Below are 24,073 nucleotides of genomic sequence, written 5' to 3' on the forward strand. Positions count from 1 at the left end.
GGGCAGGCCTGGGTACAAATAGCCTGAGGAGGGAGGGCTGGCCTTCATCTGGAGATGCCTGCTTGGATCTGGAAGCCTGGCCTGGGGACCCTGGCCGAGTGGGCGCCCAGCGCGCCCTGGGCACTTAGCCCAGAGGAGAAGCAGCCCTCTGGGGTCCATCCGCAGGGAAGTTCACACAGCCCTGCGTGGGGTGGAGAGCCCCAGGCGGGCGAGGCTGAACCCTGCGCCAGAGGGAATCCAGTCTGAGAGGAGGGTTCACTCAGTCCCGGCACCTGTCCTGGGGGCCCAGTCAGCATGTGCAGGGTGAGGGGGCTCACGACTGGACTTCAGAGGCCTCCCGACGGACTGGGCGCTCCGGCCCCATGACTGCCTGTGGGGTGGGTGGACGAGTTGCCTGAAAGACCCAATGGTCTGAGCTGGGGAGGGCCTTCAGACGCCCCTGGGGGGCTTGGGGTCTCACTGGGGGTCCTCCCTCAGTGCCCCCCACCCCATCACCATCTCCCGCCTGGCTACCTGCCTGCCCTGCCCCTGGGGCCCCCTCTGCCTCCATGTTACAGCGGGGACTCTGTTGCTCTCCCACAGGCAGCCCTGCTGTTCAGGGGTCCTCGGGCCCTGGCCTGTGCCCCTCACCATCCCGAGCAGGTCACCACGGGGATCCTCAGGCCTCTGGACAGTTGTCTGCCCTGCCCGCCATCTGGTAGGTCAGGTGGGCGGGGCCTGGGCTGCTGGGTGCCATGCCACCTCCAGGGTCCTGGCCTCATGACCCTCGCCCAGCCTTCGATGAGGGGTGGCTGTTGGAGTTGGGGAGCACTTCCCGGATGCTAAGTCCCTAGAGAACACGGCCTGAGCTGAGAGGAGGGAAGGGCCGGCCAGAGCTCAGGACTGTGGTCGGGTCGAGGGCCTCTGCCATTCTAGGTGTTGGGTGGGATGCTCAGTGACCGAGTGCAGAATCCCATGGGCCAGCCCTCTGGCTCCCACAGCCCTGAGCCAGAGCAGGACCCCAGCCGACTTCCCCCGGTGCCCGGGCACTACGCCTGCACCTGTTGCATCCCTAGTCTCAGATCCGGGCTGGGGTGGTGGTCATGTGGGGGCTCCCTGAGTGTCCCAGCCCCCAGGGGCCACAGCATGGCCATGAGATAGGCAGGAGGGGCCTCGGGCTTGGGGTGGGGAGGTGGCCAGGGACCCGAAGGATCTGAGGTTGGCCCTGGGTGGACAGTGACTTGGGGCTGGTGGGCGGCTGCTAGGGGAGCCTGGCCAGAGGAAGCCTGGATGGGGAGTGCTGAGGGGCCAGCTGGTGGCAGGGAAAGGCTGGGGCCCACTCCTGCAGGGCCCACTGGTCAGCGTGTGGCACCAAGGGACCCTGAGCTGCCCCAGGCCCTCCTGCTGGACGGTGCCCTGACCCTGGGCCCAGGGCCTGGCCCACATCGCAAGACCCCTCCTGAGGTGAGACTCCAGAACCCCGGGGCTCCCAGACCCTCCCCCCTGGAGTGACGCGAGGCCCCAGCTCAGACCATAGCAGGAAGCTTCCTTTTCCTTTTTTCTTTTCTTTTGTCCTCCCAGCCCAGTCATGAGTGGGCCACCACCGACCATCCGTCTCTTGGTCCGTCTGTCCGCCCTTATGTCCATAGGTCCAACCCTTGGTCCCCAGTCACATGACTGTCTCCCACTCCTCCTGCAACAAGGCCGGTGGCCGCTCGGGCGCAGAGGCCTCCTCGTCCAGCCCCGAGCAGGAGCCGTTGAGGAAGCTGGCGTCCTTGGACGCAGCTGCGGCTGGCGGTGAGGTCTGGAGGGCCGGGGGCCCCGGCTTGGTGTGACCAGGCAGCTGTGGGTGGCCGTTGGTGGTGGCAGCAGGCAGCAGGCGGGGGCTGAGGGGCAGGCCGAGTCCCGCGCGGGAGCCGATGTTGGTCACGCTTGTGTGAGACACCATCGGGCCGTAGCTGTAGCTGCTGCTCCCGCTGCGTGCCTTGCGCTTGAAATCCAGGGCCAGCGTCCAGCGGCTCCATGACTTCTTGATCTCAGCCTGGACCTGGGTGGCAGGAGGTGGACCTCAGGAGTGCCCCTGACCCCTCTGCCACCCGTCACCCCAAACCCAGCAGTGCCCTCACCCCGGCCCCTACAGCACAGCCCTGGAGGGAGGTGGGTAAATTCCAAATTCCCGGAAAATTCCAAGGCCCAGGCCTCGGTGTTTGGCTGCAGGCAGCTGACACACCCAGAACCTCTGCGGTTCAGATGTCCCTGACTCAGGGTGGCTGAGTCGCTCAATCCGGATGACAGAGAATTCAGCCCTGGGGTTGGGAAGACACTGGGCAACCCCAGAGATGGGTGAGCCCACAACTCCTAGCACATCCTGAGCCTGAACCATCTGGAAAGATCTCTCTGCCTCAAGGACAGAGAAGAACCGGGCAGGAGTACGGGAGGGGCAGGGCTCGGGAGGCCTGGCGCCTCAGCGTCCTCCCTGCTGCGCCTGCCGCTGCCCACCACTTACCTCGCCATTGCAGAAACAGTATATGATGGCGACAAAAAATCCCTGTGGGGAGGAGAGAGGCGTGGAAGCTAGGGTCAGCCCCGTCGTGGGGAGCAGGCAGCCCGCCCACCGGGCCAGCCCCTCACCTGGAAGGAGTTGAAGAGCATTTCGTAGTGCATCTGGACATGCCAGAGCGTCCCTGAGACCTCGGTGTAGGGCATGGCTATGAAGACGATGTAGTGGACGCCGAAGAGCGGCATGAGCACCAGCGTGGACTTGAGCAGCTTCCTGGGCCAGCAGGGCAGCAGGTCAGGGCCACGCCACGTCCCCGACGGGCACTCTGCCCCTCGTCCCCACCCGCCGGCCCCGGGCTCCGGAAGCCACCACGGGGCCTGAGGCTCTGGCCACCAGTGGAGGACAAGCTAGTTCGTGGGCAGAGTGTTCCTGGAGTGGAACTGTCGTCCCACCTCGGGCCCTGGCACCTGCTGGTCCCTCTGCTGGCACTCACCACGCCCCCGCCCCTGCCCAGCCTCACCTCGCGATCCCAGGACCCACTCCTCAGGCATCTCCTTGAGCCACCACTGCCCACCTGTACCTCGGGCTGCCCGGGACCAGCTCTCTGAGGGGAGGACTGGGTTTGTCCCGCCCTTGCAACCCCAGCTCCAGTGCAGGCCTGGCACGGAGTGGCCCAGGTTGGCTTTGGGGGGCCTTGGAGGCCAGGAGAGAGCCCATCACTTCTGGGCGGGGCCAACCAGGGAGTCGGGAGCCGGGTCCTTCCCCTGAAACAGGCTCATTCGTGGAGCCTCAGTCTTGGCTTTGGTATGTGGTGCCTGGATGTTGACCTCTGACCTCTGAGGAGCCTGGCATGGTGGGTGCTCACCGGTACTGCTGCCGCGTGTCGCACCGGCCGGCATTGGTCTCCCGCAGCTTGGTGGCCAGCACCCGGACGATGTTGATGAAGAGAATGAAGTTGAGCTGTGGAGTGAGGGGGGCTGAGTCTCCATGCCCTTCTAGCAGGGCGGGGGCAAGGAGTGGGGGAGGGGGGCACCCACGGCCCTGCCCAGGCCCTGCTCTGCCACAGCATCTCCAGGGGCTCCATGGGGCCTCGGCTTCCCCATTAGGACCGAGGGCCGGGATGGAGATCAGCTGCTTTTCAGGCCTGGTGGCTGTGACCTTGGGGTCCAAGATGGCTCCGACCCAGCCCTGGGGCCACCCCTGCTCACCACAATGGAGGCCAGGATGGGCACCTGGATGATCCACTTCTTGTTCCCGGAGCTCAAGTCCCAGCACCTGCGGGAGGTTGAGGCGTCAGCCCCCACCCCGTCCTGCTCCCACCCAGAGCCTGCCCACAGGCCCAGAGCTGGTCTACTCTGACATTAGCTGTTGGGGACACAGGTCAGGGTATGCGAGGTGTGGCCAGGTGTGAGGCCAACCTCAGAGACCGATTTTGAAGTAGCCTCTTGTGACCCTGAGCTGGGGCCACTTAGGGCCAGGGCACAGGAGGCCCCGTCATCCGCTTCACAGAGGAAAAGGGTACCAGGGGTGTTTCTGGCCTGTGTTACCCCAGCCTCTTCTCCGCCTGGACCTACCCCGTGTTGGCCAGGGTGGCTCTCACACCGACCCACACAGCCACGAAGATGGCGGGCACACCTGTGTGCAGAGAAGGGACAGCGTGTGAGGGCCTCAGATGCTATTCCAGGTTTCTTCTCAGCCCACTATGCCAGCCCCGTTCCCCTCGTCCCTGACCACCCCCAGCTTGCCCCCCCGTTGTCCCTGAGCCCTCTCCCCAGGCACACAAGCTGCTTGGTGACAGGCCCCGAGGCCCCATCCAGCCCTCTGCTCTCATCTCGATTCTGCACCCCCTACACACACAGCCTGTGGGGCACAGGGTGAACCCGTCAGAAACAGCCATGCCAGGCTGTTCCTCCTCCCTCTCCACAGGGCGCTGCTCTGGGGTGGGGGTGTCCTGGGGGGAGGGAGCCTATTACTGGGGGAACCTTGGTGTGTCCAGGCCAATGCCAGCTCAGATGGCCCCTGGCACCTCTGGGCGAGCTCTGCCTGGAAGGGAGCCCAGGTCCCCACCCTCCATCCACTCACTTCAGTCTCGGCCTGAGACCTCTGGGAGGGGAGGGAGTGACCTGGGTTACGCTTCTCTGTGCCCTCCCCCCCCCCCCCCCCGCCACCCTGACACCCTCTAGGCCCAGAGCCTGCTTCAGTTCCTGGGACCAGGTCTAGGTCTTCCCCCCACCCCCCAACTTTGGGGCTGGCTGTGGGTGAGGTCAAGGTCAGGGTGTGCCAAGGAGCAGGAGGCTGTGGCTGTGGATCTGAGGGCCTCTGGGTGCTGAGCACTGAGAGGCTCCAGGACCAGACCGGCCCCTCTGCAGTCTGGCCAGCTGCCCAGAGCCCAGCCAGGCCTGGAGCTGCCAACAATAATGGACAATTATCAGCAACTGGATCCCAGAGCCCGCAGGGGGGGGCAGGCCCAGCTGCCCATTCTGCCGGGGGGCTGTGCATGAAGCTGGGGGGTAGGGGACGGGCATGGGCCCTGCGGGCAGCTTCACACGGGATTGGTGTTCACAGTCAGGGTTCTTGGGGGGAGGGTCCCAGATCCCAAGTCCAGCTCCAGGCTGACCTCTGACCCAGGGTCCCACTCTGATCCTGAGTTGGATCTTTTTGTTGTTAATCCTCCCCCGAGGGTATTTTCCATTGATTTTTAGAGAGAATGGAAGGGAGAGGGCGAGACAGAAGCATCAATGAGAGAGACACCTGGGTCGCGGAACCTGCAACTGAGCATGCCCTTGACTGGAATCGAACCCAGGATCCTTCAGTCCGAGGGCCGACACTACCCACTGAGCCAACCCGGCCAGGCCTGAGCTGAATCTTGACCCGAGAGTTCTCACTCCAACTCCGGGCTGAGCCCAGTCCAGTGAACCCCACCCAGCCAAGCTCTGCTCCCGGAGCCCGGGAGGGTGGACAGGCTATGCTGTGTGGGTGCCTTAGCCTCGTGGTCCCCCCTGGACCATCCCACGCTGCCTGTGCCCTGCCCCGCGTACCCCAGCCGAAGACTGTGAAGCCCCACAGGTACTTCTTCTCGGAGAAGAAGGCCATGAAGATGAGGCTGTGCAGGTACAGCCCCTCCACCAGGATCCAGTAGTAGTTGGTGGCCAGGAAGTAGAGGAAGACGGTCACGGCCACCCGGCAGCCCGCCTAGGAGCCAGCGGTGTTAGCCAGAGGCGGCCCGCACCTGGGGGAGAGGGTGGGCTGGGGGGGGTGAGCGGGGGGGCACAGGGCTGGAGGGGAGAGGGGAGAGCGGGCAAGCGGTGCTGGCCCAGGTCCCGTACGCAGGGGCGGGTGGCAGGGGTGCAGGGCTGAGACCGGACGGGGCGTGGCTGAGGGCAGGGCTGCCGGGGCCACTCACGTAGTCCGCGGCGGTGGTGGCGGCGGCGGGCAGCGGGGGCGCCTGGGCGATGGCGCGCAGCTCCTCCTCCGTGAGGCGCTGGGCCTCGTCCAGGGTGGCGTCCGAGTACAGCACCGTGTCCTTGACGAAGATGCTCACGGCGCGCAGCATGAAGGACAGGAACAGGTGCATGTGGATGTAGTTGCGTGTGCAGTGCAGCCGCCTGCGGGCGGGCGCGGACGAGTGGGTCGGGACGCCCGGCGGGGGAGGGGTAGAGGAGGGGGAGGGGTGCGCCCCCCCCACCGACCTAGGCCCCTCCCCCACCGCCCCGCCCATCTAGAGAATGCCCCGCCCATCTAGAGAATGCCCCGCCCGCCAGATCTAGGCCCCTCCCCCATCGCCCCGCCCACCTACAGAAGGCCCGCCCACCTGAAGTAGGCCAGGATGAGCACAGCCACGGTGAGGGAGGCCAGCGAGGCGGAGTAGCCCACGGTGTAGATCATGCCCAGGCGGTCAAACACCTCCTGTGCAGGGGGAGGCACCCGGGTGAGGGGCAGGGCTGGGTCAGGGTCACCCATGGTGCGGGTGGCTCTCGTCGGCCGGATGAGGGAGGCGGAAGGCTCTCACCCGCTCACGAGTCTCATTGGTCAGGAACTTGGTGCATTCACTGTAGTTGGCCCACGTCCGGTTGTGCCCGGGCACCAGCTCCCAGCTGCCATTGCGGTCACAGCGACGGTAGGCATGGCCTGCGGGTCCGTGGGAGGGTCAGGGGGGCAGAGGGGTCTGCAGCCACTGAAGCCCTGAGCTGCAAGCCCTGGTGTCCCGAGGTCCCCCTATCCCGGCCGCCTTACCTTTGTGATTGAAGTCGTAAATGTAGTCGGGACAGGGCACGGCCACCACCTCGCCCGGCGCCCCCAGCGGCCAGCACAGGATGTGGTCCCACTCAGGCAGGCAGGGGCGCCCTGTGCCCACAGACAGACAAGTGGGGACACCCGTCAAGTCCATGGTGAGTGACCAGAGGGATGAATGCACCTGGGTCGCTGGCTCCCTCAGCGACAGTTGCACCCCAAGACTGGAGAACTCAGGCCTGGAGTGTTCTCGGGAGACTGTATTGAGCCCTTACTCCCTACGTGCCCTGCACCCACCTGGCCTCAGATCTCACTAACGCCCCCCTCCCCGCCGCACAGGTGCTGGCACTGGCTAGGAGGCTGGCAGAGGCCAAGCGGGGCAGCGAGTTGCTCGGGCAGAGAGCCCAAGGCCCTGCCCCTCAAGTGCTCAGCCCTGGCCAGGCCTCTCTCTTCTCTCTGGTCTTGGTCTCACTTCCTGGAGCCCCTGGAGAAGGTCAAGGTTCTGGACGAACCCCCTCAGCTGAGAATGCTTCCTACACGACCGCCGGGACCGAGGACAGGAGGCAGGTTTCATGGCCAGTGCCCCCCGGGCTCCCACGGAGCAGCAGGCCTCCTGCAGGGGTCCCCTGGCTGCAGTGCAGTCTCTTCCCTGGGAAGTGGGCGTGGACCACATCGGCTGTGCTCCCCCCACCATCCGAGGCCGCCCGAGCGCAGGTGTGCGACTCCAGCGAACACGGGGAGAGGCAATCCAGTGCTCACTGCGGATTCGGATGCCAGGCAGGTGACACGTCCACTGGGGCTCCCGGCTCACAGCAGAGATGCTGTGTGACCTCAGAGGGTCCCCAGTTTCTGAATCTCCCCCTTTCCACACCCCCCACTCCCTTCTTTCCCCTGCAGGGTTCCAACCCTGGGACTGTCCCGCCACCCTGGAAGGCTGCCTGGATGGTTGGCCCCACCCCGGCGTGGTGAAAGGCCCTCTGTCCTGGGCACCATATTCCCAGCCCCGCCTGGCCAGGCCCACAATTCCCTCTGGTCCCTGGGGAGCCACAGGGTGACCACAGCCTCCCAGATGTGGCCCATCTGGAATCTGCTGCCCACCCAGCCGGTTCAAACCGGCTGCAGCCTGGGCTCTGCGTTTGTCTCTTCTTACGTCCCTGGGGACAATGCAGCGCTGCCCGCCCTTCCTCTCTCTTCTCCCTCCTCGTCCCACTGTCTCCCGCCCACCCTCTGCTGCGCGCCCCTACGGCCCCTCACTGTGTCTCGGTGCGTCCTCCTCTGATATACTGAGTCCCATCCCGGTTTGAACCTCCTGGTCCCCTTTCCGTCTCTCCCTGCCTCTTTATCTCTGTCTCTGGGTCCCTCCCAACCTCTCCCATGGAAGGGGCTGTAGTCTTGGGTACCCCCAACCCTGGGGTGGTGGGGGGCAAATTCTCTGCCTGTACCTCCTGGGGGCTGAGCCCATCCAGCCTGCTTGCCTCTTCCCGCTGCCCCTCGGCTGTCTCCTTCCGGCCCCTCCCCTGCTTTCCTGGGCGGGCGGGGGGGGTGGGGGGGGCAGCCACCTTTGCCCCAGGGCCAGGAGCGTGGGCTGGGGGGGGGATGGGGCGGTGGGGTGGGTAGTCCGAGCTGCCTCTGACGGATGCGTGGACGTACCTCGGCGCCTGCTGCCGTGGGGCGCCACTTTGTCCTCGGATGCAGGGTGGAGCTTCCCGGGTGCCTTCTCCTTCCTGGGCTTCCCTGTGGACGCGGATGCCCATCCTTTGTCCGATTCCATTATGTCGGCTGGAGAAAGGGGGCAGTTACAGCTGTCAGGTGCTTCAGCAGGGGACCCGGGCACCTCCTGCCCCAGACTCCCAGGCTGTACAATGGGGGTCGTGCCCTGTCCTACCGACACCCCAGCTGCTGGGAGAGCTGAGATGACAGGTGAGGAAGTGCTTTGCAAACTGTAAAGTGTTTGCCGGGTGCAGAATTAATCAAAGGGATGGCGACGTCAAAGAGGGTTCCCAGGGGAGCCAGCACCATGCGGAGTGGACCCACTAGAGGGGTGGGTGGTGAATGTGGGCAAGACGTGGGCACAGGTGGTGTCCTGGGACACAGGGAGCTGCAGCCCACGCAGGAGGCGAAGGCCCCACCAGGGGGCGCCTGGCGAAAGCAGACAGTAGTGATGTCCACAGAGGTTACAAGAGAAAAGGAGGCCAGGCCTGAGCGCTGGACAGGTCAAGAGGCTGCTGGTGGGGATGAGAGCGAGAGCACACAGCTGTCAGGGCTGGGCAGACAGTCTACCTACGCTCCCCTGGCCTGGGACGCTCGAGTCAGGGGTTCACCGGGGACCCACAGGGATCCTGGAGACCCCATCGAAGGTGGGGCCTGGCCTTGCTCTCCATGGGAGATGCGTGAGGTCTCTGTTCCTCGCTACAGTCTCCCTTTTCTCCGACTTGCGTTCCTCAGGCTGCAGCCCCAGCCAGGCCCCTGGCCCTCCCTTGTTGGGTCGGTGGCCACAGTGGGAAGCTGAGTGCAGACACCTGGACTGGAATGGCTGTGCCGTGTGCCTCCCGGCACCCTTGAGCTTCCGCAGGGTTGGGGGAGGCAGGATGGGGTGAAGAGGGAAGACAGGACTGGATCGTGAACTGAGGGTGCAGGAGGTACAGCCACAACTAGGAAGAAGGCTGGGTTCAGGACGCAGAGCCAGGAAGAGCAAGTCCCCGATCTGATGGGCAGGGGACCAGGCGCCGCGGGTGGGAGTGATGTGGGGAGAGGCCCTGTGAGCCCAGGCGTGGGAGAAGAGCCCGTGCGCTACACCGTGTCCTGTCGGGCCCGAGTGTGCCCAGCCTCCGCCCCGGCAGCCTCAGGCCCACTCAGCGAGGAAGCTGCTCTGGTCAGCTGGTCAGTCTGGGCCTGGACTTTCTCCAGGCTGATGAGATTAGCCAGACGGATGTCAGAGGCCTGGACTGGCACTAATGAGGCCCATCTCCACTTCCAGGAAATGGACTCCAGACAGAAACCAGCTCGAGATGGGCAGGAGCTGAGAAGTCAGGTGAGCTCCCCCAACCCTCACCACGGCCGCGCTGTGCTGGCGGGAGGCGCCCGCCCGAGCCCAGGCCAGCACCCTCTCCTGGACAGAGACCCTGACAGACAGCCTCCCATGCTCCTCCATCCAGGCCCATGGACCTTCCATCCTCTTGACCCTGGACACTTGGGCCTTGCCCTCTGCCCAGGTGGCCTCCCTCAAGGACCTAATTCTCCTTCTGGACCCGCCTTGAATACGCTCCATCAGGAAGCAGCTATGGGGTCTAGCACCCTATCCATGTTCCTCACCCTGGGCGCCTCACGGGTGTCAGCAGCTTGGGGTGACTCGCTGTTAGCTGTCTTCATACCATCGAAGCCCCCCTCTTCCTAGCGGTGGGTGCACCTCCTGCACCCCACTCATTTCTGAGCCTGTTGACTTTTTATTTTATTTTTAAAAAATAGTCTTCATTGATTTTTAAAGGGGGGAGGAGAGAGGGCTAGAGAGACAAACATCGATTGGCTGCCTCCTGCACACCCCATCCTGGGGATCGAGCTGCAACCCCGGCATGTGCCCGGACTCGCCTGAAACCCCCCCGCCCCCCGCTTTTGGTGGCCTGCCCCCCCCTTACCTGACCCACCCGCCCTGATGCCACCGAGTTCTGCAGACTGGCTCCGCCCTCCCCGGCCCCGCCCTCTCGGGCCCCGCCCCGCCCACCTGGCCGGCGCAGGACTTCCTGGAGCCGCTCCTCACACTGGGCCTGGGCTCGGTGCAGCAGGAAGATCTGCTCCTCTTTGGTGATGACGTCATCTGCATCCACCTACCAGGTCGAAGGTCAGAGTGCAGGCCAGGCGGCAGCAGGTCCCACAACCATCCCTGAGGGACCCCGCTTCCCAAGCCCTCACCCCAGAAAGTGGGAAATGGGCCTCCCGTGGCTCCCACCGTACACGTGGGCAGCCACAGCTCCGAGGGGCACGGCTGCATCGCCAGAGGAAAAAGGGGGCGGGGGTCCCCGTCTGCCCGCTAGTAACCCCGCCTGCTGCCGCCACTGAGAGTCTCGGTCTGGGCCGCTCCCCAGGGGGCATGAGAAATGGATGGAATGTCCCGGGGCAGATCCTCACAGGCTCGGCCGCATTTGGGACCCTGAGTGGGACGGAGTGAGCACAGGGCGTGCTGAGCTCGGGGGAAGAGGCCCCGAGTGCCTTCCCGTCCTCGCTCCCGGGACTCTGGGAATCGCCAGCTTCCATCCTGACACCTTCCCCTGAATGGCGGGGCCTCAGCCCGCCCACCGCCCCCCGTGCACGCCCGCCCTCGAGGGAGCTGGGGAGGGGGGATGGAGGGAGCTGGGCGGCCTGGCTGGGCGGGACGGGCTGAGGGTGGGAGGGCTGAGTCCCCACATCCCAGCCCCATGGCTTCTCGGAAGCGGCCAGGTACAGGCAGGCCTCGCTCGCCCAGCCTCGGAGGCTCACCAGCTGTTTTCAGGAAGGGAACAGGAGCATCTGGGGGCGCAGGCCTCACCCCAGCCTGTTCCCCTGACTGAGGGCGGGAAAGGAGTCAGAGGGTGAAGGCAGCCCTGGCTGGGAGCCGCTCAGTGTGCCCCCCCCCCCCACCCCGCCAGGAGCCCGGCAGCCCCTGAGACCCCGGGGCCAGGACATGTCCCTGGAGCCCGAGCCCGGCTGTGTCCCCTCAGGCTCCACAGGGCAGAGCTGGCCCCTTACATCCGCCACAGGCACCCCAAGGGCGGGCTGGGCCCCTCGGTCTGAGTGGGGCTTTGCAGGCCTGGGAACCAGCAGGAGGCCGGGAGGGAAGGGGCGAGGGGCTGCGGGAGAAGTTAACTGACCGAGTCTCTTGGTGGCAGCAGCGAGGCTTCCAGGGCCAAGGAGTCCCTGTTGGCTCCGCAGGCCTCGGGCTCTGCTGGCCTCACTCAGCTGGGCCTTCGCGTGTGCGTGTGTGCGTGTGCACTGGTGTGTGCCGCCTGTGTCCTCACATAGGGAGTGTCAGTGTGCATATGTAGGACGTGAGCCCGAGTGTCTGTGAACATGCGTGTGTACACGTGCTCTGGGCAGAGGCTGCTTGTCAATGTCCGTGGATGTCCGTGCTTCCGTGTCTCTGGAGTCTGAGTTGGACACTGAGAGCCCAGCTGGACCCTGTGCTCAGGGTCCCCGGGAAAGCTGAGCAGCTTTCTGTGTCTTGGCTGCTGCCCCCCACCTGCCAGCTATGGGGTAAGGGGCTGTGGGGCATGGGCTGAGGGAGGGCACTCTGGCCTGCCCAATCCAGGGGCTCCAAGGCCAAGCGGAAGTTCCCTTTGTGCCTCTGGCACTGGGGATCCAGGCTGCTATGGGTCTGACCCCTGTGGAACTGCCCACCCCCACCCCATCCTAGCACCCATTATCGACCATTTATTGTGACAATTCATACTTCCATCAGTAGCCACCACCACAGACTATCACCTTGGCCAACACCCCAACACACCCACCACCACCACCACCACCACCATCTTGACCAACACCCCAAAACCACCACCATCACCTTGGCCAACACCCCCCACCACCACCACCATCACCACCGACTATCACCTTGGCCAACACCCCAACACACCCACCACCACCACCACCACCACCACCGACTATCACCTTGGCCAACACCCCAACACACCCACCACCACCACCACCACCATCATCTTGACCAACACCCCAAAACCACCACCATCACCTTGGCCAACACCCCAACACACCCACCATCACCACCACCACCACCATCTTGACCAACACCCCAAAACCACCACCATCACCTTGGCCAACACCCCCCCCCACCACCACCATCACCACAGACTATCACCTTGGCCAACACCCCAACACACCCACCACCACCACCACCACCACCACCACCATCACCACCACCACCACCGACTATCACCTTGGCCAACACCCCAACACACCCACCACCACCACCACCACCACCACCACCACCATCACCACCACCACCACAGACTATCACCTTGGCCAACACCCCAACACACCCACCACCACCACCACCACCACCATCTTGACCAACACCCCAAAACCACCACCATCACCTTGGCCAACACCCCCCCCCCCCACCACCACCATCACCACAGACTATCACCTTGGCCAACACCCCAACACACCCACCATCACCACCACCACCACCATCTTGACCAACACCCCAAAACCACCACCATCACCTTGGCCAACACCCCCCCACCACCACCACCATCACCACCGACTATCACCTTGGCCAACACCCCAACACAACCACCACCACCACCACCATCACCACCACCACCACCGACTATCACCTTGACCAACACAACCGTCTACCACCATCACCACCATCACGGGCACTGCCATTACTACCAGTATCACTACCACCAGTGCTATCAGCACCACCAGCACCACCACTGCCATTACCAATGTTGCCACCAGCCTCCTAGTCACCGTCAGCCCCCTTTGCCAGAGTCTTATCCTTACCCCTCACTACCCACCTCCCTTCCTACCCCCTTCCCTTCTGCCCACCGCCATCTCTCCAGACAGACAGACAGACAGACAGACAGACAGTGCACTGCATTCTCCCAGCTGCTAGGAGCTCCATGTGACCGGCTGCAGCGTCCACAGGACCCAAAGACGGGATCCCGGCCCTCCCCACAGACACCCGAGCCCACGGATACGGCTGAGGGTCAGGGCTGAGGCCTAGGCTAAAGGCGTCAGTCGTGGGTTGAAGAGTGCTGGTTTGGCAGGCAGCCAGGTGTGCTCGCTGGGGGAGGGCTGGGCACTGGCCCTGCTGCTCTTGGCTGCACTCTCTCCGCGGCCAGAGAAGGCACCCTCTTTGCTGGAGCCTCGTTTTCACGGTGGATCTGGCATGCCCAGAGAGGGAAGGTGTGTGCTCCCAGCCCCCACAGCCTCCAAACTCCTTCATTCACCCACAGCGACAGCAGCCCCACCTCTGGCCTCCCTGTATGTGCGACCCATTTCTCTGTCACCCAGTCACGGCAGAACTGCCATTGCAGCCAGAGGGATTCAAGCCTGAATCCGGGCAGCACTTTCCTGAGGAGCCGAGGGCAGTGCCACGGAGTGGAGGAGGGCAGCCACACCAGGGCACTCCCACCTGCCAGGAGGGCAGCTCCCTTGCCAGGTACCTCACCCCCCCCCCCGCCCCCCAGCACCCTCTTTGCACCAGGAGGCTCTGCCACCAGCACGGCGCTTGAATCCTGCCTCCACCACAGACAGGCTGTGAGTCTCTGGGAACGTGGCTTCATCCTTGCGCCTTTTCCAGTGTTCCACCTGGAAAACTGGGTGAGAGCTGTGTGAGGAGTGAAGGTACAGCAAGTCCTCACTGGACATCTTCGATCGGCCCTGAGGCTTTGAAGTTTAAGGGGAATGAAGCCCAACGTGCCAGTGTTCCCACAGGCTGACACACACAGAGCTAAGTGCCTGTGCAGCTCAGCTTGTAGCCTGTGATTCGTTATTGGGGGACCTGCGCGTGGTGTGAAGGGCCGCAGGGCCCGGGCAGGGCTGGCCCCGGGGGACGCTGGCCACACTGCCTTACGGTCAGCAGCTATAGCACCACCTCATGGCTACGGGCCCCCGGCTGCCGGTGCCATGGCTGCCCCCAGCCGGGGCCCAGCCTGGCAGAGGGAGGTGTCTGAGTGCAGGCGCCACAGTGGGGGCGCTGGGAGGGGGCTCCAAGGATGGGGAAGGAGGCATGTCTCACAGGTTGGTGGGGTGCAAGGGTCTCCCCTAACTCCTTGCATACCTGGGTCCACCCTGGACTCACACTGAGACTCCAGGTCACTGCTCTAAGGAGGCCTACCCGCTGGGGGTGACGAGAAACGCCAACAGCGGGTTCCCCCCTGGCCTGCCTCCGGCTGCTGCTCCACCCTCACCCACCAGCCCTCCACCCGCTGAGTTGGGGGCGGAGGACTCAGACCCACATCATTTTGGGTCCAGGGAGCCTGTGGATCTTGGCTTTCTGGGACAAAGACTGAGGACACAGGGTTGGGTCATGGTCGGGGGTCAGTCAGTCCATACCCACCACGGATGGGACCCCCACCCTGGTGTCAGGTGTCCCCAACCCCCTCCCCACATCCCTCCCATGTGTTAGCTTAGGGCCGTCTTCCCCTGACCTAACCTGGAGGGCTGGGCGCCCACTTCCCCGTAGCACACGCTCCCACGGTCCACCCAACACAGAGCCTTCCTGTGCGCCACGTGCGGCCGTGAACATGGGGGACGGGTGATGCCCCGACCTGAGCCCTGAGCTGGGGGAGAGGCAGAGGCAGCCTGGGAGCACTGGGCTGGGGTGCGCGGGGTTCCGGGCGGGGCAGCTGGGGGCTGGGAGCCTGCATGTTATTTACAAACATAGGAGCTGCCCTCCCGTCCGGCAGACAGCAGTGTGGTCAGGAGGCCCGGGCGTGTTTCTCATTTCCTGAGTCCAGGAGCCCAGAGGAAGGGAAACCGGCTGCTACTGCCCTCCCGCTGGGAGCCAGCAGCTCCCCGAGCCCACTCCCAAGCCACCCCACGCGGATGGTGTCAGGGCTGGGGTGGCAGTGACGGTGGCAGTGGGGCCGTGGGGTGGCAGTGGGGTTGTGGGGGCTGTGGGGTGGCAGTGGGGCAGTGGGGGCCGTGGGGTGGCAGTGGGGGCCGTGGGGGGGCAGTGACGGTGGCAGTGGGGCAGTGGGGTTGTGGGGTGGCAGTGACGGTGGCAGTGGGGTTGTGGAGTGGCAGTGGGGGAGTGGGGGCCGTGGGGTGGCAGTGGGGGCCGTGGGGAGGCAGTGACAAGGCTGGGGACGGATGGAGGTGTGATGGTGGCCATGGTGGTGGAGAGCCAGCTCCAGCCACTGACCAAATGAGAGCCACTCCTCTCAGGGCCTCTCCCAGCTGCCAAATTCCACACATTTGCTGCCTGTGGTCCCAGACAGGCCTCCTCCTCGGGAAAACTATGGAGGAGGCACAAGGATCCTTCTTCGTGGCTGACACCTCTGCCTCTGGGGAAGGTGTTAGCCTCGGGGTGCCCTCTGGGGTCATCGCATCCGTCCCTCCGTCCCTCCCCCGTCCCTCCGTCCCTCCCCCGGGTCCAGCCTGGTCCCCGGGGAAGGCTGCTGGCTTCGTGCTCCCCTCTGGAGGGAGCAGACCCTGGTGGTCGTCCCTGGACCTGGCTGGTCTCCCCCGCCCCCCAGGTGCCCCCTCCCTGCTGGCACCAGCCATGGCCCCAGGACGTTAGCCAATGTCCTTCACCTTCCACCACACCCCGTCTTACAAAGGGGACATGGAGGCTGAGCGTCCCGCTAACAAGCAGAGGCCGGGACTGGAGCGGAGGTCGGAGGTCTGCTCGGATGAGCTGCAGCCCTGGAGGCGGGGGAGGGGGGGCCAGCCACCTGGTCCCCTCTCAGCACCAGCTCTCCTCAGTCCCTCTGCACCGTATCTTTCCCTGCGGAGAAAGCGCCCCTTTGCAGAGCGCCTGAGGCAGCCTCCAGAGTGCAGGGGCGGAGGCCGGCGCACAGGTGAGCAGATGCCCATGGTGGTGGGTGTGTGCGCAGCTCTAACTGCCGAGGACACTTGTGCCTCCGGGCAAACCAGGAGGAGAAACCTTGGTGGACGGGCCTCCCGGCCGCCTGCACCTCTTCTCCGGGCTGCGCTCCTGGGACCTGCGCTGGCCCCTCCAAGTCTCCCGTGCCTGCCGCTGGGGCTCTCCCACCCCTTGCTGCCCTCAGTCTGTCCGGCCCGAGCCGGCCAGGACGGGCTCCCTGCAGGACACTCCTGCGTGTGGACTGCCCCCTCCCACCAGGCCTTCCTGAACAGGCCGCCTGTGTTCGTGGCTGGGAGGGGGCAGGGGAGGCACTGTGGTGCTGCCTCTCCTCCCGGCCAGCGTGGACGTCTTCGGGCCACAGTGGGACGGAGCCCGGGAGGGTGGACTCAATCGGTGGCGAGGACAGGGTGGGTCCTCACCGGCGGCCTCCGCCTGGGCTGGAGGACCGGCCAGAGCTGCCTGGTCGGCAGAATAGGTCCCACCAGGTCCCCCCTCCGCACAAGGCTGGCCCCAGAGTGGGGGCTCGTCAGGGCTGAGGTTTGCACCCTCTCCCAGTCGCACTCTACAGTATCCTGCCGACAATTTAAGGGGCCTGCACCTCCCCCGCCATCGAGCTTTCTTTTTCCTGGGGACTCCCTCTCTCTGGCCTTCCTGATGTGGTGGCTGGACCAGGGAGTGTCCCCAGAAGGCCCACGACAGGAATCCGGGGTAGGCTGCTCCATGCCTCATTAAAACATTCCGAAGAAAAGCCAAGCTCCGAGGGCTCGCCCCCTCCTCCTGCTCTGTCCACAGGCAGTGCCCAGAGCTGGGGTGGGGGCGGGGATGGGTGTTTAAAGGGCAGGTGATATAAAAAGCTTCAACAAATCAATACGTAAAAGGCAAACAACCCAGGAGAAAGATGGGTCATGGCTCTGGGCAGGCTCTGGACCAGGGGTGGGCAAACTTTCTGACTCGAGGGCCACAATGGGTTCTTAAACTGGACCGGAGGCCGGAACAAAAGCATGGATGGAGTGTTTGTGTGAACTAATATAAATTCGAAGTAAACATCATTACATAAAAGGGTACGGTCTTTTTTTTTTTTAGTTTTATTAGTTTGCCCACGGCTGCTCTTGAAGATGGACCATAAACCAACGGCAAGTCCAAACGCTATAGCAACCGACAAATTAAAATGACACGAGGTCACTTTTCACCTCTCAGAACGGCAAAGGCGAGGGGGAGAATCCTCAGTCTTACGAGTCGGTGTTGGAGAGACCCGCCTGCTCCCTCCCGGGGCGGCGGCTGTAGAGGGCAGCTTGGCCTCGTCTGTGAAAACTGAAAGTGTGCCTGTCCACAGACCCAGCAATGACAGAATCTAGAAACATCCCCCGGGGACGGTCACACGGGGACAGAGCCGGCATCTCAAGGAGCTTCTCTGCCACGGTCAGGATCACACGCGCACACACACGCACGCACACACACACACGCACACACACACACACTAGTACATGCACACACACGCGCGCACACTATGCAGAAATGGTCTGATGTGCACTCCTGGGAATGGCGGCATGGAGCCACACTCTGGAACACGACGCAGCATTAAAACAAGACAGATTTACGTTCACGGACACGGAGGTGTCCAGGGCGCATCTTTAAGTGGAAAAAGGCTTGTGTCGGAAACCCTACCCGCCACCCGGTAACATTTATTTAAAAACAAGCAGAGAACAACAGAACACAACTACCTACCGACTGGATAGGGACACTCAAGTGCCTTTGGAAACGCACAGAGAAAGGTCGGGAGCCCCCCAGACCGTTAAACACCATTTTCTCTAAAAGTGGGGGTGGGGCTCGGAGTAATCAGTGATGTTTGCCCAATCTGTAGTATTTGACTCTTATAAGGAAGGACATTTGCAAGTGTCGGTTATAAAATTAGAAATAAAAATTTAAAAAAGTAAAACAATATTTTATTTTTTAGAAAAAGGAAGCAAAAGAAAAGCCGAGTGGGCACGGGCTCCCTGCCAGCCCAGGCCCGCTCCCTGCCTTGGAGGAAGCAGCTCAGGGCAGAGCCGAGGACCTGGGCTCAAACCCCACCTCCGTGCAGACTCCCTGTGGGCACCTCAGGCCCTTTCGCATAAAATGGTGGGTGAGTGGACGGCGTGAGAAAATGATCACGATCGAGACAACGATCGAGACGGGTTCTAGCTCAGAATCTGGGAGCTTAGTTCCTTCTTGTGCCTGGAAGTGAGCCCTGTGGCCGAGCTGCCCCTGGAGCAGGCTGGGAGGGGGCCCCCCTATCCTCGCCCCCCCCCCAGTCCTTCTGGAGTCTGACTCTGAGGTCATGTCTCCACACGTAAGGCCAGTCCCCTCCAATGACCTTCCGCCTCCCTCCTGCAGGTTCTCCTTCACTTGTCCTTAGGGTGGAGCACCCCAAGGATAAGACCACCCCTCTGCCCCCTCTTCACGATCTGTGGGCCCATCCCTCCCTCCATCTTCCCTCCGCCTGGCCCCAGACTCACGGTCGCTCTTCTCTGTGCGCACAGGATGGCCTGGCTGTCTGACCACAGGCAAATTTGCTCCCAGTGGATGCTTTCTAGGCCCCCAACCGTGAGATCCCTGGGGATGTGAGCTGGGTCCTGGGGCTGGCTGGGCAGGCAGCACACAGGCTGGGCACCAGCTCAGGCAGGTGGGCATGGTGGGTACCAGGGAAGATCTTGGTGGGAGAAGCCGTGCCTGGTTCAGGAGTGGGAGCGGGCAGACTGGCAGCCTCTCGCTGGCTCCCACTGAGACCAGGACCACAGGGCGTGAGTGACCCTCCAACCGTATCCCCTAGCCCTGAAGCCAGGAAGGGTCCAGGGCACTCCCATCATCCGAATCCAGCCACAGACGCCCCAACACCTCCCCGGTCCTACCCCAGCCTCGGGCCAGAGCTAAGCCAGGCGAACGATCTGCTCCATGGAGGGCCTGGGGGACCCGTTATCCTCTCCCCTACGGGCACAGCGCTGGCATGTGGTTGGCATGCAACCAGTAATGGCCATAATGGCTGTGTGGTTCAGGCCGTTACCAACGGGACAACAGCAGAGCCTTTACAAGAGGTTGTGGGAAAGATAAACCAGTGAACAGTGTCAGGCGCTCAGACTGTGTCTGGCAAGTAGCACGGCAGAGCACTTAGGAAACAGGAACACGCAACTGACAGACCTGGGGCCCCGTGTCCACAGACGCACACATGTGCAAGCACAACTCCGCTCCAGCAAGGCGTGTGCAGACCCACAGCTCCCCACAGGCGTGAGCGCACACACGGCTCAGACACTCACACACAGACCCAGAGAACGGCCATGCCCAGAGTCCCACAGATCCTGCTCCGACACAGGCAGACTCGCAAGACACCCAAGCCCTGTCCCTCCGAAATCACATGCACACGTATGTGCACACGTCTGTGCCGGTGGCTCTGCCCCGGGAGCTGAGCCTGGGAAAGGGGAGGATGGGAAATGGCTCTGGGCCCTGGCATTCACCTGGGTTCACCTCTGAACCTCCGTTCCTGTCTACACTTTGGGAAGCTGGATTCGTGGGGCACGAGGCGCACTGAAGCCTGGAGCAGAGAGGAGAGCCTCAGAGGTTTCTGTCCTGCTGTCTTTGCACAGGTGGGAAAGGGAGGTGTGAAGGGGAGCCCAGGGTCACGCAGGCACGGGGCAGAGCTGGGAGAATCCCAGAGCTACGGCCTTCCTTCCCCTTGGGGCTCTGCCTGGGTAGGAGCTGGTCCGGAGGAGGAGGCCGCCTGCATGCCTGTCTTTCTAGAAGGCGAATGCCCTCACCTGGGAGATGGGCCGGGGAGGCAGGGCCATGAGGGCAGACACAGGCAGACGCCTCCTCAGCCAGGGCCGGCCGGCTGGGCTGGGCTGGGATCCGATGGACTTCCCAGAAAAGGCCCACAGACCCACCCAGACCAGGGCACCGCTCCTCCGGGTCTCCAGCTCTGACCCCTCCAGTGTCCCCCTATTCTTCCCCCCTATTATTGGTCTGTCGACGCCTCCTCCCTGGGGAGCTCTGGTCTGCACCCCCTTTCTCTCTCTCTCTCTCTCTCTCTCTCTCTCTCTCTTCCTCCTCATCTCCCATTCTTTCTCTTCTGGTCCCACTGGTCCCCTCTGGCCTTTGCTCTCAGGAGGGTACCGATGGGGTCCCCCATCTTCCCTGAGCGCTTCTCCTGTAGGAATGTTCTGTGAGCTCAGGGACTCCGTCCTCCCTCCACACCAACCATATGCGCCTCTCCAGGGAAAAGAGCTTCCACTCTGGGTAAAGCTGTGTGTGTGTGTGTGTGTGTGTGTGTGTGTGTGTGCGCGCGCAGGGGACCCTGAGAGCTGCAGGGTCCCCTAAATCCTGCCCCCTGCCTGGGTGACTCTGACCTCAGCCCACAGCCCTGTCCTGGATTGCAAACAAAACGTGCAGAAAGCAGAGGCCCCAGAGCGAAGTCTGTGGACGCCACCTCAGGGCCAAAGCCCATCTCTGGCTGGTCACACTGTCATCTCTGTGGGAGACCAACCAGAGCGGTGGTGCTCACACCAGAGGAAGACAGGGGGTCCCCAACCAGACTTCCAGACCTGGGACCCCAAACCCAGCCTTCAGAAACAGGGAGACGTTAAGGAGGCGTTTGGAACCCAGAATTCAGACACTCCAGAGGCAGTAGGCACCGAGGACCCTGGTCAGAGGGGACCCCCATGCAAAGTTCAAAGGACTCGGGGAACCCAAGGCTCTGCACCCCGGATACCCCTCCTCCCCCAGGGGCCCCCGGGCGAGCCCGCAGCCCGGCAGGGACTTACCAGGGCGAACGCGGAGCCCAGCACCGGGCAGACGAGCAGCAGCGCCAGGCCGGGCGCGATCCGGGCCCCCATCGCCGCCGCCTAGGGCCCTGTCCCTCCGGGCAGCCGCCGCCGCCGCCGGCCCTGGGGTGAGGGGGACAGAGCCGGTGAGGCTGGCGGCCCCGCCCACGCCCGCGCCTAGGAGACCCCGGCGGCCCGGCGGCCCGAGGGCCCGGGACCCGACGCGGGGCCCATGCGCCGAGAGCGGCGAGCGAGCGAGGCGAGGGCGGAGGCAGAGGCAGCGGGGGCCGGCGGCGGGCGGGCGCCGAGCGCGGCGGAGCGGCCCGTCTGCCTCGCGGCGGAGAAATCACATCCATATGGCCGGGCCCCCCGCCCCCGGCCCGCCCCCCGCCCCCGCCCCGCCTTTCCTTTTTTCCCCTTTTTTTCTTTTGGGGAACTGGGAGCTGCGGCTTCGCCCCACGCCCAGGGGGAGGGTCGGGGGAGGGGTCGGGGTCGCGGTCCGCGGGGGGCGCGCGCGCGGTTATTTTTAGCTCCGCGGCGCGCGCGGAGGGCGGGGGCGGGGGGCGCGTTTGGAGCCGCTCCACGCCGCTCCGGGCTGGTCCCAACTCTGCCGCGACCCCGAGACCTTCGGGGGTCGGGCCGCAGGCTCCCAGCGCCGCGACCCCCTCGGGTCCCCATCTCGTCGCCGGCCGCCTCCCGCACCCCTGCCCCGTCCCCGGCGGGAGCCCCGCCTGCGCCCGCGCCGCTGGAGCGCGCCTGCGGCCGGGACGCTCTGTCCGTCGGTCTGTCTGCAGCTCCCCCGGCCCCGGCCTCCGTCCTCCCCGCAGCCCAGCTCCCGCTGGTCACTCCGGCTCCCTCCTCCCCTCCCCCTTCTCTCTGCGAAAACATTTGCAAGTTTCCAAAAAGCCCGGAGCGCAGAGGCTGGGCCGGCGGCTCGCGGGCTCCGAGGCGGCGCCGCGGGCTGACCCCGGAACAGACCAGCCGCCCTCCGGCCAGCCCCCCGCAGCCCCCCGGCCCCTCCCCTGGCGCCGGCCCAGACCCCAACTTACTCCGAGCGCGCCGCCGCGGCCCCCGCCCTGCCATGGATGTCGGGGGGCCCCCGACAGACTCCCCAGGACAGCGCCCCGTCCGCGGCCCCGGGGGGACTTCATGGAGCTCGGGGGTCTCCCTGGCCCGCCTGGCTTCCTGCGCCCCCCGCCCGGCCGCCGCCCGGAGCCGCCGCCCGCCGCGCGCGTCCCTCGCCTGGGCGGCCGCCGCTCCCCTCCCCCGCCGGGCGCCGCCTGGGCCTCTCGCCCCCGCCCCCTGGTCGCTCCGACGCGGCGTGTGCCGGGAGCGGGCCCCCGCCGGGCATCCTCTCGAGGCCGCGCTCGGGGCGCACGGCGGCGGGTGGGCGTGTGGAGGGCATGGCCGGGGCTGTGTGCGTGTCGGGCCGGGGCTCGGCCGGGCCGCGGCCGCCGCTGGGCTCTCGGCCCCGGGGGCACGGGCGTTACTTTTCTGCCCGCGGCCCGGGCGGTGCGTGGGCCCAGCCGCGGAGCAGGCCCCCTTCCCCAGAGGCGCCCGCACCCGCGCGGTTGGCTCGCGGGGTCCCACTCGGGATGCTCCGGGTCCCTGCGGAGGCTGCGCGGCTGCCCTCCCGCCCCGCCCCGCCCTCGCCGGGACCCCCAGACCCGCCTCGCCTCCGCCCGCGCCTCCGGCCTCGCGCCCCTTCCTCCCTCCCCCCCGGGTCTCCCCGGTCGGGTCTCTGCAGCCTGGACCATCCAGGCGCCGGCCCTGTGTCCCCAGCTCCGCCCCTGACTCCACCCCGGGCGGCTGGAGGCCGCGGGGCCCGGGGCTCAGCCAGACCCCCACCCGCGGGTTCCGCCTCCTGCTCCCACGCGGTCACACCCGGAGCCGCTCTGGGAGGGCTGGGCCCCTGGGGACCCACCACTTAGGGGGAAAGAGGGCGGAGTCTTTGGGGTCTGGGGCGGGGCAGGGCGGGGCTTAGGTGCTTTAGCCGACGCCTGGCCCACCAGGAGAGGGGGCCTGGGACCCCAAGTCCACGCCTCTCAGTACCAGTCTGGGAAGCTGAGGCGCAGGAGGGGCCTGGGGTTCCTGGACCCGAGGGCTTTGAGGATGGCTGGAGGAAGCTAATGTGACGGGCGGGGGGGGGGGGGGGGGGGGAACGCCCTAGGAAATAGAATTCAGACCGACAGGCCCCCCTCCCCTCCGCTTGCCCACTCACCAGTTGTGTATTCTGGGCACCACGACTTCGGCTGCCTGGGCCTCCCTTTCCGCATCTGTAAAGCAAAGGGTGGACCAGTTGACTCAACGGGCACTTTTAACTTTACTGTTTTAGTGCCTCTGAAGATGGTGTCCAGACTCATGGGCCCTGGGGTCTCCCCCAGACTCGGGTGCAGAAATGGAGCTCCCCAGAACCCCCATCTCTTCCCGCTCAATGTGAATGGGTCCCCAAGCCCGAGTCCTAAGGCCACAAATCCAGTTGTTCCAACCTTTCTGGCAGCCACATGCCCACTTGCCAGCTGCACCCACACTCTCCTGGCGCCCCACCGCCCTGAGTTCCTGGTCCTGGCGTTTGAAAGCTTCTCCCAGGTTCACTCCCCTGCCTTCCTTTGCAGTTTCCTGTGCAGGATGGTTCTCTGCCTGGCGTAAGGGACACCCCTTTGTCCCTGTGGCCCGTCTCCTCCACTGCTGGGGAGGGGCTCTGATTTGGGGTTGCTCCCTACGATGTGACCCCTCTGGTGACAGAGGCCCAGGTGCCCAGAGCACCTGTGGTTCTCCAGGGTTGCCTGTCCATGGTCTCAGCTGTGACTCTCTTTCTAAGCGATTCTATGCCAAGTCTGATGATCAGTGACCACTGACAACCCCCTCCCTTGGTGATGGTAAAACAACATTCACAGAGGGGTTGGGGGAGCTGGGAGGTCAACCTAGGGGCTGATGGGGGAGTCCTTCCTGGGTCTGATGGAAAGCTGGAGATGTGGAAACAGCATTTGCACGTGGAAGGAGCAGGGTAAGCCGTGGACAGGACTGCAG

The 24,073-nt window shown here is 64.8% G+C and overlaps 3 protein-coding genes across 6 annotated transcripts in view; 2 read left to right on the forward strand and 1 right to left on the reverse strand.

Moving 5' to 3' along the window:
- The window catches only part of CCDC12 (coiled-coil domain containing 12), a 55,897-nt gene extending 46,157 nt beyond the window's left edge, over positions 1-9,740 (forward strand). The window contains exon 8 of the transcript XR_013996806.1: positions 9,687-9,740. The gene's annotated coding sequence lies outside the window, so the exon portion shown is untranslated. The remainder of the gene's footprint in view (positions 1-9,686) is intronic.
- Positions 1,507-21,241, reverse strand: PTH1R (parathyroid hormone 1 receptor). The gene is made up of 14 exons (XM_081106344.1): positions 21,044-21,241; positions 10,428-10,530; positions 8,360-8,488; positions 6,713-6,823; positions 6,489-6,607; positions 6,291-6,385; positions 5,883-6,084; positions 5,518-5,671; positions 4,054-4,114; positions 3,688-3,754; positions 3,345-3,439; positions 2,611-2,752; positions 2,486-2,527; positions 1,507-2,026 (listed from the first exon to the last, which is right to left on the reverse strand). The coding sequence occupies exons 1-14, from the start codon at positions 21,113-21,115 to the stop codon at positions 1,649-1,651; spliced, it is 1,770 nt and encodes a 589-aa protein (XP_080962470.1). The 5' UTR covers positions 21,116-21,241; the 3' UTR covers positions 1,507-1,648.
- MYL3 (myosin light chain 3) overlaps positions 9,693-24,073 on the forward strand; it is a gene marked incomplete at its 5' end in the record, with an annotated part of 36,289 nt that continues 21,908 nt past the window's right edge. Inside the window, 2 exons of one of the 4 annotated variants that reach the window (XM_081106353.1) lie at positions 9,693-9,740; positions 18,208-18,375. Coding sequence is in view for 2 of the 4 variants with exons in the window: in XM_081106352.1 (XP_080962478.1) it covers positions 18,369-18,371 (3 nt within the window). Of the gene's footprint in view, positions 9,741-13,662; positions 13,863-18,207; positions 18,376-24,073 lie in introns of those variants that run through there. The other 3 variants (XM_081106352.1, XM_081106351.1, XM_081106354.1) reach the window with 3 other exon arrangements.

Source organism: Myotis nattereri, assembly GCF_964212035.1.
Source record: "Myotis nattereri genome assembly, chromosome: 14".
In the NCBI taxonomy this organism is placed as follows: Eukaryota; Metazoa; Chordata; class Mammalia; order Chiroptera; family Vespertilionidae; genus Myotis; species Myotis nattereri.

Coding starts and splice junctions, on each gene's coding strand:
- PTH1R (XM_081106344.1), bottom strand. CDS start 21,115: ATGGGGGCCCGGATCGCGCCCGGCCTGGCGCTGCTGCTCGTCTGCCCG. Junction 10,531..21,043: donor TGGGCTCCGCGTTCGCCCTG/GTAAGTCCCTGC, acceptor TCGACCTGGTAG/GTGGATGCAGATGACGTCAT. Junction 2,753..3,344: donor GACACGCGGCAGCAGTACCG/GTGAGCACCCAC, acceptor CTGCTGGCCCAG/GAAGCTGCTCAAGTCCACGC.